General features: G+C 46.2%; 1 protein-coding gene across 7 annotated transcripts in view; it reads right to left on the bottom strand.

Moving 5' to 3' along the window:
- LOC123367664 (bifunctional protein GlmU-like) overlaps positions 1-14,849 on the bottom strand; it is a 130,180-nt gene that overhangs the window by 26,495 nt on the left and 88,836 nt on the right. For all 7 annotated transcript variants that reach the window (XM_045012028.1, XM_045012027.1, XR_006578585.1 and 4 more), the window contains one exon: positions 3,833-4,015. In XM_045012028.1, the coding sequence (XP_044867963.1) occupies positions 3,833-4,015 (183 nt within the window). The remainder of the gene's footprint in view (positions 1-3,832; positions 4,016-14,849) is intronic.

Genomic DNA, 14,849 nt, shown 5'->3' with positions numbered 1-14,849 from the left:
AGAACTGGACGTCAGTTGCCAATATGGTGTACGTTGCTTTATTCACATTCCGGTATCAAGGACATCTCAATAAGCTGACACACATTCATTCTAGAATCTTAAGGAATAAAGGATTACATTTTTCACAAGCACCTAAATGACATGGGCCCCCAAGTCCCCTATTCAATAATGACTTAGGCATTTAGAATCAGATTTTAAAAGGTATTTAGAGACATAAAAATGCAAATAAGTGCCTAGTGGGATTTTCAAAAGTGCCTAGGCACCTAACTCCCATTGAAATCAATAGGAAATCAATGAGACTTAGGTGCCTAGGGTCCATATCCTCAAAGGAGTCAAGTGCCTAAATACTTTTGAGAATCGGGACCCTAGATGCTTTTGAAAATCCTACTAGGTGCCTATTTGCCATCTAAATACCTTAAAATATCTGGCCCTTAAGAGCCCAAGTCCCATTGACTTTCAATCACCAATGTTACTTAGTTGCTTTTGAAAATTTTACCCAAAGGTCCTACATGTTCAAAACTGATTTGGTGTGCCTCACTTGAGACACTTTAAAGGAGTCTGGTTTCCAGAAAGGGCTGAGCACCCACTCTCTGAGAATCAGGCCCCTTTAGAAGACCCCAAAGTGGACATCCAAAAATGGAGACACCTCAGTTTACTAGTCACTTTTGGAAAGGCAGGCCAGTATAGCTAACAGAAGCTCTACTGGTATATATTCAAACCATTTGAAATAACCACCTGAAAAAGAGTATTGAGAGTTACTTTGGGCCAGATTATCATAATGGGGAGACAATAGGTGAGTAACCATGCATGCAAATAGGTAGTGTGGTATACAGATATAGGGGTTTGTGAGTGCAACAGATATGTAAGCAATTTAGCAGGCACCACTGTTGGCTTTGCTTAGAAAATCCAGGTCTTCGTGTTTCAGCTCCACTAGCAGTCAGGTACGTCACCCCTGGGGAAGATGAATGAGTGGGGGAATGTGTGGAGTGGTAATGCTAGAGAGAAGCGTAGTGCGTTAGAATTCTTCCTGTGGCAGCACTCATCATTGTCGGGGAAAATCACTAGAATGTTGGAATTCAGCTGCCAGAAGTGGAGTGACATGGGAAAGCACCGCAGTATCTTGTTTTCCTTTGACCTGCCAGCTTGACAAGTACTCGGACTCTTTGGATTACTCAAGCCTAGACCTGGCATAATTCCAGGTACGCGTCACAATTTGCAATCAAAAAATGCCTTCGATACAAAGAATTCAAAGTGCCTCACAGACATCACTGAATTACTGGAAACCTCCCAGCAACACGGGGAGGTGGGGAAGCCCAGAGATTCCCATTTTACACCCAAGGAACCTGAGGGCCAGAGGGGTTCTAACTTATTTAAGATCACACAGGAAACAGAGTGACCAGGCCTCAGCACCACGTCTTAACAAGTCCATTCTTCCTCAGAGGTGTAGTCGCCTCTTTGCCACTGGTTTGTCATTTCTGGGTGCTTTGGGGGATAGAAAGTGACAGGTGAGTAATCTGTGAGGTACCCCTTTGAAAATCTTCTGCATACTCCACAGAACCCTGAATTTTCTAGGACATGAAACCCTTTTGCCCTCCAGACTCTTTCTTGCAGCTGTCATTCGTGTTTGAGGAGGGTGGATGGGAAACCTTTGGAAAACATCAGTGTCACTCTTACATTGTCAAAAGGAATCACAGTTGAAGGACAAAAGACACATCCCCTGCCCCAGAAGCGCCTGTGTAGTACTGCTAGTCGTTCATGGCCAAGAGAGCCAAGGAGTGGGAATTATACCAGGTCTCCTGAATAGAAATGCAGAGAACTACCATTAAAATACCAACCTGGCAATCTTTAGGGTTCTTGTAAATAGCTTCTGTTGCAACTGTAACTTAGATGGAAACAAAGGAGCATTCCCAGCTTGTTCAAACACCAAGCTTTTAATCATTATTCACATATATTCTCTGTTTATCTTGCCAACAAAGGAACTTTTCAGCAACATGGGGAAGATGCTGTTCAACATATGTTCACTTACGGGAAACGGGGTCTTGGAAGAGTTTGTTGCCACTACATGGACATTATATACACGTGTTTATGCGCGCACACACGTGCACACACAGCTCAAATTTGAGAAACTCACTAATGATTTTGGGTACTTCTGCTTCTGAATGCTCCACCTTCGACTTACCTCAAAGGGGTCTGATTTTTAACGGACTGGTGCCCGGCACTTTCTGGAAATCAAGCCCCATTAATGGGCACCAAGTGGGGTCCCTCAAATACCGAGATACTCAAAATCAGTAGCCACTTTTAAGTAGGCTTGTACATTCGTCTCTTCCAGTAGATGTATTAACAAAGGGGAAGCCCACATGACTCAGACCTGGCTTGGAAATAATGCACAATTGTTGTATAATCCCCAGCTTTTACATTGATTTTTCCTTGATTCCATGTAGTGTAAAACTCCCACAGTGACACAGTCCTGGAGCAAATATGTTAGATTCCAGGAAAGGGGAAGCTCTCACTGATTTAAAAAAAAATACCAAACTCTCACTCACTGTGATCTCTCCTTTATACAATAAGCAGCAGGGAATTTATGTTTTTAAACAAATCTAGGAAAAGAAGCATTTTTAATGATCAATTATCGTTATTTTTATTATGAATAATAATATAAATAATATACAGACACTTTGGCTTCTACTCCCTCTGCAAGGGTATGTCTACACCACAGTTAAAAACCCATGGCTGGCCCATGCCAGCTGACTTGGGCTAGCAGGGCTCAGGCTAAGGGACTGTTTAATTGCAGTGTAGATATTCCGGCTAGGGCTGGAGCCTGTGCTCCGGGATCCTCCCCCCGCATGGCGTCCCACAACACAGGCTCCAGCCCACGCTGACTCGGGCTGGCTGTGGGTTTTTAACTGCAGTGCAGACATATCCCGAGTGCCCTGGGTAAGTCACTTCCCCTCTCTGTGCCTCCATGTTGCCTCCCATTCTTTGTCTCTCTATTTAGACTGCAAACTCCTCAGGGCAGAGACTGTCTCTTCCGATGTGCTTGTACAGCCCCCAGCACAACGTGGCCCTGATCTCGCTTGGGACCTCTAGCTACTGCGGTAATAATTACAATAATAACTTCAGACTCTCATTGACTTGAATGGACTTTGGGGCAGGCCAGAAGTGAAAACATGTGTATTGCCTAAGGCCCCATCTCAGGAAGCCAGCCAGTGGGTCCTGTTGCCGAGGGCATTTCCTTTACCTTCAAGGAGCCAGAGGTGGAACAGAAAAAGCCCATCCCATGCAGCCACTGCTGGTTGCAGGTTTTCTGGCTGGTACCTCTGTTCAGTGGCCTGAGAGGACTTGGCTCATAGCTCTGAAGGGAGAGCCCAGCAATCTCGGCCACGAAGATGCTCCCCCCTTCTATAAATACTAACAGGAAGACATTTTATTGTTGACATAAGCCCGTGAATGGACCCAGACACATGATCAAAATGCCTAGTTATAGTTTAAGAAACATCCTTGAATTTTGAACTAGTACCATCTAATTTACCTCAATGCTTAATTAAACACACAGCAATAAAGATAACACACTTACTGAGAAAATATGGTTGATGGGCTATGGCTAGACATACAACAGAACAGATTTAGAGATCTGCTTGCCTCTCAGCACCAAGGGCCTGATCCTCAGCTGCATCGACTTGAGTGGAGCTATGCCAGTTTACACCTGCTGAACATCTGGCCCTTCATCTTCGCCGTGAGTGAATCGGGAACGGAACACATCTCCAGGAAAGCTCTGTGCACACACCAATTTATGCATATGCATTGCTAAGACATCACTACATGTGTCAGGTACCTGATTAGTATTCGAAGCAGTGGTGTTGGCCAGTCTCAGCGTTGCTTTGGTGATGCTTCCCACACAAGTCATGACAAATGGAGCTTTTAGCTTCTTATCTTCTACAAAGTGTAACAAAGAGGTGACAATGTCTTCCCCAGGCCCCAAACGGAGGGCATAAACAGAAAAGGCACTAGGTCCAGCCTGTGTAGAAGAGAAGTTTACAATGGTAATAGCTCGTACTTGACTTCCTTAATAAATCTATCCTTTATAGCCTACTTTCAGTGGGTCAGCAGAGTATATCAGAATATGTTAGTAAATCCATTTTTATTGCATGGTCTTCAAGCAGCCTCTTTCTGTGATATTATCTCTCATTTTGAAGCAAGTGTTAATTGTGTCTCCTAGAAGCTCCTTGTGCTAGGCACTGTCCAGACACACAGTCCCTAAGAATTTACAGTCTAAATAGAGTAGAGAGTCAAAGGGTGGGAGAAAAAGAAGTACTGTCATCCCCACTTTGCAGACGGGAAACTGAGGCACAGAGAAATTAAGTGACTTGCCAGGGCAACAGAGTGAGTCCATGGAAAAACCCGGACTTGAACCAGATCTGCTGAGTGTCAGCCCAGTGCTCAACCATAAAACCAACCTTCCTTTCAGAGATGCACCCAGTGGTGCCTCATGTTTCTGGAGCTGTCCCTAGTTGTTGCTCATGGTTCTGCAGGCTGGGCAATATCCTCACATGGCTCTCGGGGCTGCTGATAAATATCAGGTGGCTTCCAGTGTTGTGGCGCAGAATCAGGAAAGCCGGGCACTGCATGGCTTCTCTCTGCGCTTCCCCCAGGAGATTTGCTTCTCCTGGTCTTGAAACAAAGTGGATGATTTTTGTGGCTGCATTTTGGACAGACTGAAAGGGGTTATGGAGAGTCCAGCAGGCTAGCGAGGAGGAAGCTGCCGTAGGAGATTATAATCAGAACCACAGGGGATTGGAATCAACTGCCGACATAAGACTCAGCTAGGCAGACAAATAACACACAGTGTCTGGGGGAGGTGGGGGGGCAGCATCATGGTCAGTTTGCATATTCCTGGAGGTACTGGTTGAGTTTGGCAAAGCTGACCTAGGGGATTTAGCCACCAAACTGCACAGCACTGAATGAGCATTGCAGAGCTAAATCCGCCAGTGGGCTTTGAAAATCTCAACAATGGCCCTAAACGTTGGTTATGTAGTCCAGAGTCCTTTGGTCTTAGGCCAAGATTGTGACTTGCCTGCACAAAGCAGTGACACCCCCCGTTTAAACCCTCGGCGTGGGCTACCTGAACCCGGCAATCAGATCAGATAGGAGTAAGTGGGACTATACAACTGCTTACTTCCACCCAGAGCAGATGGTCAGGGAGGGGCAGAGCCTCTGGCCAGCACAGGTGAGCCAGCAATGTGCATAGGTTGGTGCTGATATAGATCCGCAGCAAACTGCTACTCTCCCAGAGCAAGGAGGAGCGGGGAGAGAATTGCATCTCAGAAGGGTGTCGTTAGCAGAGCTGATTGTTTTCATCTGAAACAACTTTTAAAAAATGTGTAAAGGTTCCATGAGAAATTTCCTTTTTTTTACTAAATTGCAGGGGTAGGGGACATAGAAAAACGTCAGCTAAAATTTTTTTGGACAGAAACAAAACTGTTTTTCTTTTCATTTATGTTTTCACAAGAACAAAACACACCCAACCACCCTGGTGTCTAGTCACAGCGCCACCCAGGGCTACTTCTGAGAGAGCGCAGTGTACGCACTGGGCTGTATCTAACGGCCCAATCTAGTCTTTTCATCGGTTGTATTTTGCAGGGTATAAGGAACAAGGAGCATGGACGCCAGAGTCATAAAGTGAAAAATGGTGGGACTAGGGTCGTGATTTCTTTATTTATCTCCCTTCCATGGTAACAGGCACACAGCCCCATATGTGGCAACAATGTAAGCTAGTTCTATTTCTCAATAAAATATCTGAAACAAAATAAATGGTTTTATCCTACACTATATCTCCTCAAATAATAATGTACCGACTTAAAAAGAAAACCAACCAACATTCATATTCTGTCCCTGAGTTTTATTTTCGGTCCCACAGGATAGCAAACCAGGCATTTCAATTTTGAATTCGAATACAGTAACTAGAGTTCTCGGAGGGTTTGAACCAATGCCAGAAAAACAAACCCCAAATCAAATTTATTAGCTGGTGGAGATCTCTAACAATTTTACACAGTGACTTGATAAAGCCGTCTGGGGATTCCTTTCAACATTAAGTGATTTAAAGCCCCGACAGAAACTTCATTGTCTGTTATGATATAGAAAGAGTTTCTCAATATCAAGTCATGTTAAAACGACAGTAATCTGGTTGCTTGCTATTTTCAGTGTATATCTTTTGCTTTAATCTGGAAAGCTTCTAACCTCACTCCCCCCACCCCCACCCCGATATCTAGAGTCCTGCAGAGAACTATAAAGAGACAAAGTGAAAATTAACTAAGACTTGCAGCCTGTGCTTTTAAAGAGCTATCTGACGTTGGATTGCAAGCTCGAGACAATCCCTGGGAATCTGGGTACATTTGCAGAAAAGGAAACAGATCTGACTCCCCATAATGATTAGTTGTTAAATGCCAGCAATAGGTTCAGCTCTGTACAAAGCACAAAACTCTTAAAGAGAGACCCTGCCCTGCCTATGGATGTGGGCCAACGCCCAATAAATCAATCGGAGTCTTTCTGTTGCCATTCATCCGGTGTCGGATCAAGCCCCGTTTGTATCACAATGGTTTATGTTCCACCTTAATTGAAAAAAATGTTAATTTACAGTCAATGTGTTTGTATCTCCATATATTCAAGAACAATATGATTTGGATTTTTTTTTTAAACTTGTCTCCTTTGTTAAAATCATTGGGAGGAGCAGCCCCATTTCATGTTACAGGTAAGGATTAACATTTCAAGAAAGAAGATCAGAAATTTTGCATCTTCTCTACTTGAGAAGGATGGTCCTATATGGAGATAGAACTAGAAGAGACCTTGAAAGGTCATTGAGTCTAGTCCAGTCCAGTCCCCTGCCTTCACTAGCAGGAACAAGTACTGTCCCTGAGAGGTTTTTTTTGGCCCCAGATCCCTAAATGGCCCCCTCAAGGATTAAACTCACAACCCTGGGTTTAGCAGGCCAATGCTTAAACCATTGAGCTATCCCTCCCCCCTAATGCTACCCTGAGACTTGGTAGGCCTGGCATCAAGTCCCTACACTATCACAGATTTCCTGGCTGACCTTTGATGTGGTCTCTCGGTTTCTCAGTTCTCCATCTGTGAAATGGGGATAACAGCACTTCCCTAATGCACAGGGGTGTTGTATGGGTAAATATGTTAAAGACATTGTGCTGAAGGGAGCCTGCAAACATGTTATTACTGCAACCCACTAACCCCCTTTTTTTGTCCTATGACTGCAGAGGTGTTAACAGACCACTTTTCCTTGAATGTTTAACATAAGGAGTTAACCGTTAACACATTCTGAGACCAATCTGTCCCACCTGGTATTTACCTGCCATGCTCTGAGTACCTTTCCCAGAGAAGAGCTCCCTGTAGCTTGAAAGCTTGTCCCTTTCACCAACAGAAGTTGGTCCAATAAGAGATATTACCTCCCCCACCTCGTCTCTGTAAAGGCATGTCTACACTTGCCATTTAAAGCACAAAAAGTCCCTTTTTTGTGCAAAAACCATGGGAGTGTCTACACTTGCCAGTGACTTTTTGTGGTGAAACTCAGAAGAAACCACCTCCACGAGAGGCGTACAGTTCTTACTGCTGATCCTTTTGTGGTGATGTGCAAGTGGAGACACTTTCTTCCTGTGTAAACAGCTTTTAGCCTCCGGAGGATATCCCACAGGGCCTCGGGTGACCACTCTGGCCAGCAGCTCTGCAAGTGCTCACTCATCTGGCCAAGTGACCACGGCTGCTCTACGGAGCAAATGATCCCCCGCTTAGACCCTGCGCTCACCCTCCCCACTTCCCACAAGATCTATCGTCAAAATGGAGAGAGCTGCAGTGTGGGATAGCTGCCCTCAGTGTGCTGTTCTCATTGGCGATGGAAGTGCTGCAAATGTGAACACTCTCTGATGCCTGTGGAAGTGAGGGAGGACACAAACCAGAGTTTTTCTTTCACTGGTTCCCTATCACCGGTGAAACTGACAGCACAAAAACTCTCCTAGTGTAGACATAGCCTAAGAACGTAAGAATGGCCCTTCTGGGTCAGAACAATGGTCGATCTAGCCCTGTATCCTGTCTCCAACAGTGGCCAGTACCAGACCTTCAGGGCAGCTGAAGTGATTAACTCTATCTTTCTTTCCCAGTTTCTGGCAGTCAGAGGGTTAGGGTTGCCTTAAGCGGGTGGTTGCATCAGCAACCATCTTGGCTTATAACCATTGATGGATCTATCTTCCATGAATTTATCTAGTTCTTTTTTAAAACCTAGTTCTACTTTTGGCCATCACTACATCCTATGGCAAGGAGTTCCATGGGTTAATTGTGCACTGTGTGAAAAAGTACTTCCTCTTGTTTGTATTAAAGCTGCTGCTTATTAATTTCATCAGGTGACTCCTGGTTTTTATTTTGTGGGAAAGGCTACCTAAGATAGATAGTTTTATTTTCAAACAATGTTAACAAAACTGTAAAGCTATTAAAAATGGAAACAATTTAAAAACCAGGGATGTACTAGGAATATGACAACTAATCTGTGATCCCTGTACTAATACCTACAGCATGTGCATATTCCTATGACTTTAGAAAAGCAGAATAGCAAACATTTAAAATGGCAATCTGCACAGGGCAGTGGCCATTTAACTTACGGTGTGTCTACACTGGCAGAGTTACGGTGCCGGCAGTTACAACGCTGCTCAGAGAGTGCTGAAGGGAAACCACTGTTGTGTGTTCACACTGTCAGCTGCCTGCACAATAGTGTGATCACACTTGCAGCGCTATTTGGAGCGGTGCACTCTGGGCAGCTATCCCACAGAGCATCTCTTCCTCTTCTGCCGCTAAGAATTGTGGGAAGGCAGAGGGGGTCGCGGGGCACCCTGGGTCCTGTCCCAATGCCCAATGATGCATTGCTTCGTATCCCAGCAATCCCGGTGCTTCTGTCCGCATTTGACGCCATCTTTCAACGGTTTGTGTACTGCGCGCTCTGCCTCTTCGGGCTGCAGGAATGGATCCCGAGCTGTTGACCACTATGCTGCTCGCTCTGACTAACACGTCACAAGAGGCAGTGGAGTTATTCCTTAAACTACAAAGGCAAGAGGAGTGTGACATTGATCTCGCCACCCATAGTAGCTACAACATGTGATTGCTTGTGGCATTCACAGAGGTACTGACCACAGTGGAATGCCGCTTTTGGGCTCAGGAAACAAGCATTGAGTGGTGGGATCACATCATCATGCACATCTGGGACGACGAGCAGCAGCTGCAGAACTTTCAGATGAAGAAAGCCACGTTCATGGGACTGTGTGATGAGCTCACCCCAGCCCTGAGGCACAAGGACGCGAGAATGAGAGCTGCCCTGTCACTGGAGAAGCACGTGGCGATTGCACTGGGGAAGCTGGCTACTCCAGAGTGCCACCGATCGGTTGCTAACCAGTTTGGAGTGGGAAAGTCGACCGTTGGACTTGTGTTGACAGAAGTCTGCAGGTCCATTCATCGCATCCTGTTCCAAAAGACTGTGACTCTGGACAACGTGTGTGACATTGTGGATAGCTTTGCACAAATGGGATTCCCTAACTGCGGAGGGGCGATGGATGGCATGCATATTCTGATTCTGGCACCAGGTGACCTAGCCACCGAGTACTTTAATCAGAAGGGGTATTTCTCAATGGTTCTGCAGGTGCTTGTGGATCACTGTGGGTGTTTCACAGACATTAACACAGGCTGGTCTGGAAAGGTGCATGTTGCATGCTTCTTTTGGAACACTGGCCTGTTCAGGAAGCTGCAAGCAGGGACTTTCTTTCCAGACAAGAAGATCACCATAGGGGAAGTCAAAATAACCATTGTGATCCTAGGATACCCTGCCTACCCCTTAATACTGTGGCTTATGAAGCCATACATGGGGCATCTTGACAGCAGCAAGGAGCAGTTCAGCAACAGGCTGAGCAAGTGCAGAATGACTGTTGAGCGTGCTTTTGTCCATTTAAAGGTCCGCTGGCGCTGCCTATATGGGAAGCTGGACCTGGCCAATGACAATATTTCTATGCTTATAGCCACAGGCCTGTGTGCAGCAATGGTCGTCCCCCCCGTGACAGCAAAGTGGTGCGAGAAAGTTACCATTAATGGGGCAAGAAACAAAGCAGCTCTGGCAAGGAACCTGCGACAGCGGATTGCCCAGTATCTCCATGCGAGTTTCCTGGAGATCTCTGCGGGAGATTCCCATGAAGTGAGGGAGTCAATCAACAGCCTGCTCCAGCGCTCAGAGCAGGCATGTGGTAGGAGACAAACCTGCTTTCTGCAACCCTCCTGCCCCCAACAACTCACTTCAGTGATTCCCAGAATCAAATCCACCTACCAGGGGCCTCCTCTCCTGTTTGCGCTTTGCCAAGATCTGACTGCTGTGACTGGCTAGCCTCCTCTGGGGTAGAGAAGAGCTCCTGGCTGCACGCATCTCTGACCTTCGAGTCGTCCTCTGCCTCTGGGTCCTCCTCACACTCCCCATCCAAGATTTCCTCCTCCTGGCTCGGTCCACTCTCGACTGGCACGTGAGCCACCGAAGTATCCACAGGGGCCTTCGCAGAGGAGGTGGAGTCGCCACCGAGTGTCGCATCCAGCTCTTTGTAAAACCGGCAGCTCATGGGCGCAGCACCGGAGTGGCACTTTGCCTCCCGCGCCTTGTGGTAGGCATTCCACAGCTCCTTCACTTTGACCCTGCACTGCAGTGTGTCCCGGTCATGGCCCCTTTCTGTCATGCCTCGTGAAATCTGTCTGTAGGTATCATAATTCCTACAGCTGGAGCGCAGCTGGGACTGGGCAGCCTCCTCTCCCCAAATGCCGATGAGGTCCAGCAGCTCGGCATTGCTCCAAGCGGGGGATCGCCTGGTGCATGGAGCAGGCACAGCCACCTGGAAAGATGCACTGAGACCACTGCACGCGTCACCGAGCAAACAGGAAGGGGACTTTCAACATTCCAAAGGAATGTACGAGGTGGGGATGATGGCTGGTCACCTGAGGGCAGGGCGGTAGAGTTCAAACCCATGACCAAAGAGGTGAGAACAGGCATTGTGGGACACCTCCCGGAGGCCAATTGCAGTGCTGTCATCCACCAGGGTGTCTACATTGGCACCATGGCACTGTACCCCCAGCACGGAAAGCTGTACGTCTCTCCTCCGGGTGCAACTGCGCAGGGTCTGCACACTAAGTGGCTTGGCTGTGTGCACACCTCGGGACTTACAACGCAGAAAGCTGCTTTCCTGCGCAGAACCCTGCCAGTGTAGACAAGGCCATAGAGAGAAGCACTATTCAAACTTCGATCAAGGCTTCCGTAGTATTTATGTGTAGCAGTGAACAATGCTTCTGAATCTTCTGAGCAGTGCATCCTGGGACAGTGAAACTTGAACAATACTGTAGACCACACTCATCCTGCTCATTGGCCAGCTCCTTCTGCAGCCAGCGCAATTTAGAACAGCCTTGGAACAGCTCTGAGTCATGCAGTCGGACCTAAGGTTGAAGGAAGCATAAAGGTGCCTTAGGCCAACTTTGCCTCCCGTTCCCTGAGCTACAGCAAAGCATGAGCTTAATACAAGGCTCCCAGTTGAGCCTGTGGTTTTCAGGTTAACAAGGGCCAGAAACTTCAAGTTGAAATTGCATTCACATATTGTAGCTTTCCTGGTTTCTACTCTGCATAGGCTCTCAGTAGTTTTAAGTGTAAGTTAAGAATTGGAACAGAAATGGATGAACCTCATCCTCTCTCTAATTGCCAGATTTGTGTCACACACTTTTAAAGTTTGGTCATTTGCATTTTATTTGATAAAATATCTTTTTTATTTTATTTAATCAATTGTCCTTTCCTAAGCCCGAAAGGATAGCATGGCTTTTGATTGTTCCCTCTCACATCTAAAACATTTCACAAACCTGAAGGATAGAGTTCTTCATTTCAATTAGTGTAGAGCTGATCATTAGCTAACTAATAAGACCAGTTTGCTGTCGCAACTATTTTCTAATTAAATTCAAAATGGAGATTTCTAACCCAGATGGTCAGTGCTGCTACAGATTTGTTTAAATTTGGTATCACAGTAACAAACTACTAATTAGGGTTTGTAAATACATTAATTCCCTCATGGCTTAGTTGTTAGTATTGCATACAACCAGTTTATTAAACCATCAATTGTGGCTGGCTTTCCGTGGGACTAACACATAATCCATTGATCACATCCTGGTACTAACTCATTTTGAAGGGATTCTGAGCAAAATCATAAACGATGTCTTCAGTTTAACTCATGCATATTGTTAATACATGTTTGACGTCATATTTAGATAATTTTCTGCCTCTGTTTTATGCAGCTATCCAGCAATTGGAGGCATCTATTCTACAGAGGCTGTTTAAGCAAATTTACATAGGCAAATCCTGACTATGCGCTGATGCTCTATTCTTGTGTGAAGTTCAAATAAACGGACGAGGAGGTAGTATGGTCCAGTGGGTAGGGTGCTGGACAAGGAATCGGGAGACCTCCGTTCTATTGCTAGCACTGCCATGTGCTGTTCTACGAGTTATGCCAAATCACTTCTTTTCCTGCCTATTTAGATTGTCAGCTCTTGGGAGACAGACTCTCATTTATATCGTGTATACACAGCACCTAGCACAATGGGACTCAGATCTCAGTTGGGGCCTGTACGTGCGACCATAATACAAACAGAAAATGGTAACACATGGGTAACGCCCAGGAGTCTGAGACAACAGAGCCTGACACTGCTCCCCAATGGATTGAGTAGCCGCCACAGCTGCTATCCAAGGGGACTTGGGCAGGGGGTCCCACTGGCCATACCCTTGCACACTTTAACATCTGGTCCCATGTAGATTTTTTATGTGGCTCCTCCTGTAAATTCTCAGGGGAGCTGCGAACAGCAGGAGAGTTTGCACTATGCCGTAGGGTACGTCTACATTGCAGCTGAAGATATAATTTCCAGCTCTGGTACATGTACACATGCTAGCTTTGACTGAGCTAGGACATTCAAAATAGAAGCATAGCTGCAGCAGCGCAGGTGATGGCGTGGGCTAGCCACTCAAGTATAATCCCATCCAAAACCCTGGGAAACGACTCAGGATGGCTACCTGTGCCATGGAGCCTCCATTCCCCCGTCCCCACATTTGCTGCTTGGATTGTACTGAGCATGCTCAGTAACACTGCTGAAGCCAGCTGCCCTCACTCTGCCCCCACACTATCAGAAGACACAGGTCATTTCTGAACCCATCCCACAACTGTATAACTATATAGTCTTGTGGGAAAGGGTTCCCATCCAGCAACTGTGTCCTGCTCCAGAATAGGCAGCAAACCCGTCATCCAAAGAGAATGCTATTCTTTCTGCATAGGGTCTTATACCATGCTCATCACCATAGTATGCCGCTCCCCCCAAATCTGTCCTGTCTTGGGGAGAACACCTCCCTGCCCCCTGTTTGTGAATGCTCCCATGAAGAGGGAAAACCCTTTCCCCTACTATCAAGACAAGGTATACAAGGAGGAGGAGCTCAGGTAGGACTTGAACCCACAACATGCACAGATGACAGGAGTGGTGCACCACAGTGCACCTTTAAAAAGCCCATTCCAGGCTGCTGTCTCACTATCACTGCCTGGTGATCTGAGACACCTTAAGCCTGTAAATCAATGCAGCTCCATCGAAGGCAATGGAGATATTTAGACCAGCCCATTTAGAGCAGCTGAGGATCTGGCCCTTCCAAGTTTTAAAACCAAGGAAAAAGGAAAGAATTATATTTGCATGTGGAATCTTGGTTGCTTACCTATCCCAGCCCAAATTGCTCCTCATACCAAATCCTGGCTTGGGATTCACATACTATACATGGCAGCTCCCATTTACTTAGGTGCATGTGCATCTCCAAAGGCTCACTGAATTTGATTTCAATGAACCACTCATTATAAGAACTGGAAAATATTAATCTGCAATATACTACTGTTATAATGCGCAGGCTGAAAGAACCTTCACTGTAACAGCTCTATTGAGTGCTTATAAAGTAGAGGATAAATGATAGATAACTGTGAATTGCAAGGTTATGTAAACATTGAGGGGGTTCATAAAAATCCTATTAAACCATAAGATAAAAGCGTGGATGATTTGTCACATCACCAGGGCCCAAGAACACATTAATAAATAGAATAATAGGTAATGAACCATGAAGTACAAGGTTATAGTGTCATTCTGTGGTGGAGAGCCAGTGACAATATAAACAATGAGGGAAAAAAGAGCTTTGTTGGTTTGTCACCAGATCCTTGTACTACATCTTTTTATACCTATTTTTAATGAATGCCTTGTCACCTCCCAGGCAGTCTTCTCCCAGATCCCCCATTTTCCCCGCTATTCGTCTGAAATGCCCATGCTGATGCTCTCCTTCTTCCTCTCTTAAGCTTGGGACTTCAAGAACTTTTCCCCTACGGCGAGCGCAGAAGTCAACTTTTCCTTCCATATTTCCAAAGCGTCCCTGGGATGTTGGCGAGGTGGGGCAGAGTTTTTTTGTTTTGCAGGAGCACCTACAGGTCCTGCTGCGCCTTTTGCTCTTTAAACAACAGACACGTGAAGAAACCACACACAAGTTGGGTCCCAAATAACCAAGTTTAGTAACGATACACAAACTTGCAAAGCCTACTTACGCAGGGGCCAACTTTCTTCTTTGTGGGTGGGTGCCCCTTGCCGAGGCCTCCCCCCACTCCGCCCCTTCCTCCAAGACTCCGCCCCTTGCCCGCCCCTCCCCCCAGCGCCTCCCACCTGCCGCCGACCAGGTGATCAGCGGGTGGCTGGTGGGCACTGAATACCCACTATGGAGTTAGCGTCTATGC

The sequence above is a fragment of the Mauremys mutica genome, chromosome 3 (genome assembly GCF_020497125.1).
Source record: "Mauremys mutica isolate MM-2020 ecotype Southern chromosome 3, ASM2049712v1, whole genome shotgun sequence".
NCBI lineage: Eukaryota > Metazoa > Chordata > Testudines > Geoemydidae > Mauremys > Mauremys mutica.
Note: the sequence above shows the minus strand (reverse complement) of the source record. Positions and strands in the feature narration are given on the sequence as shown.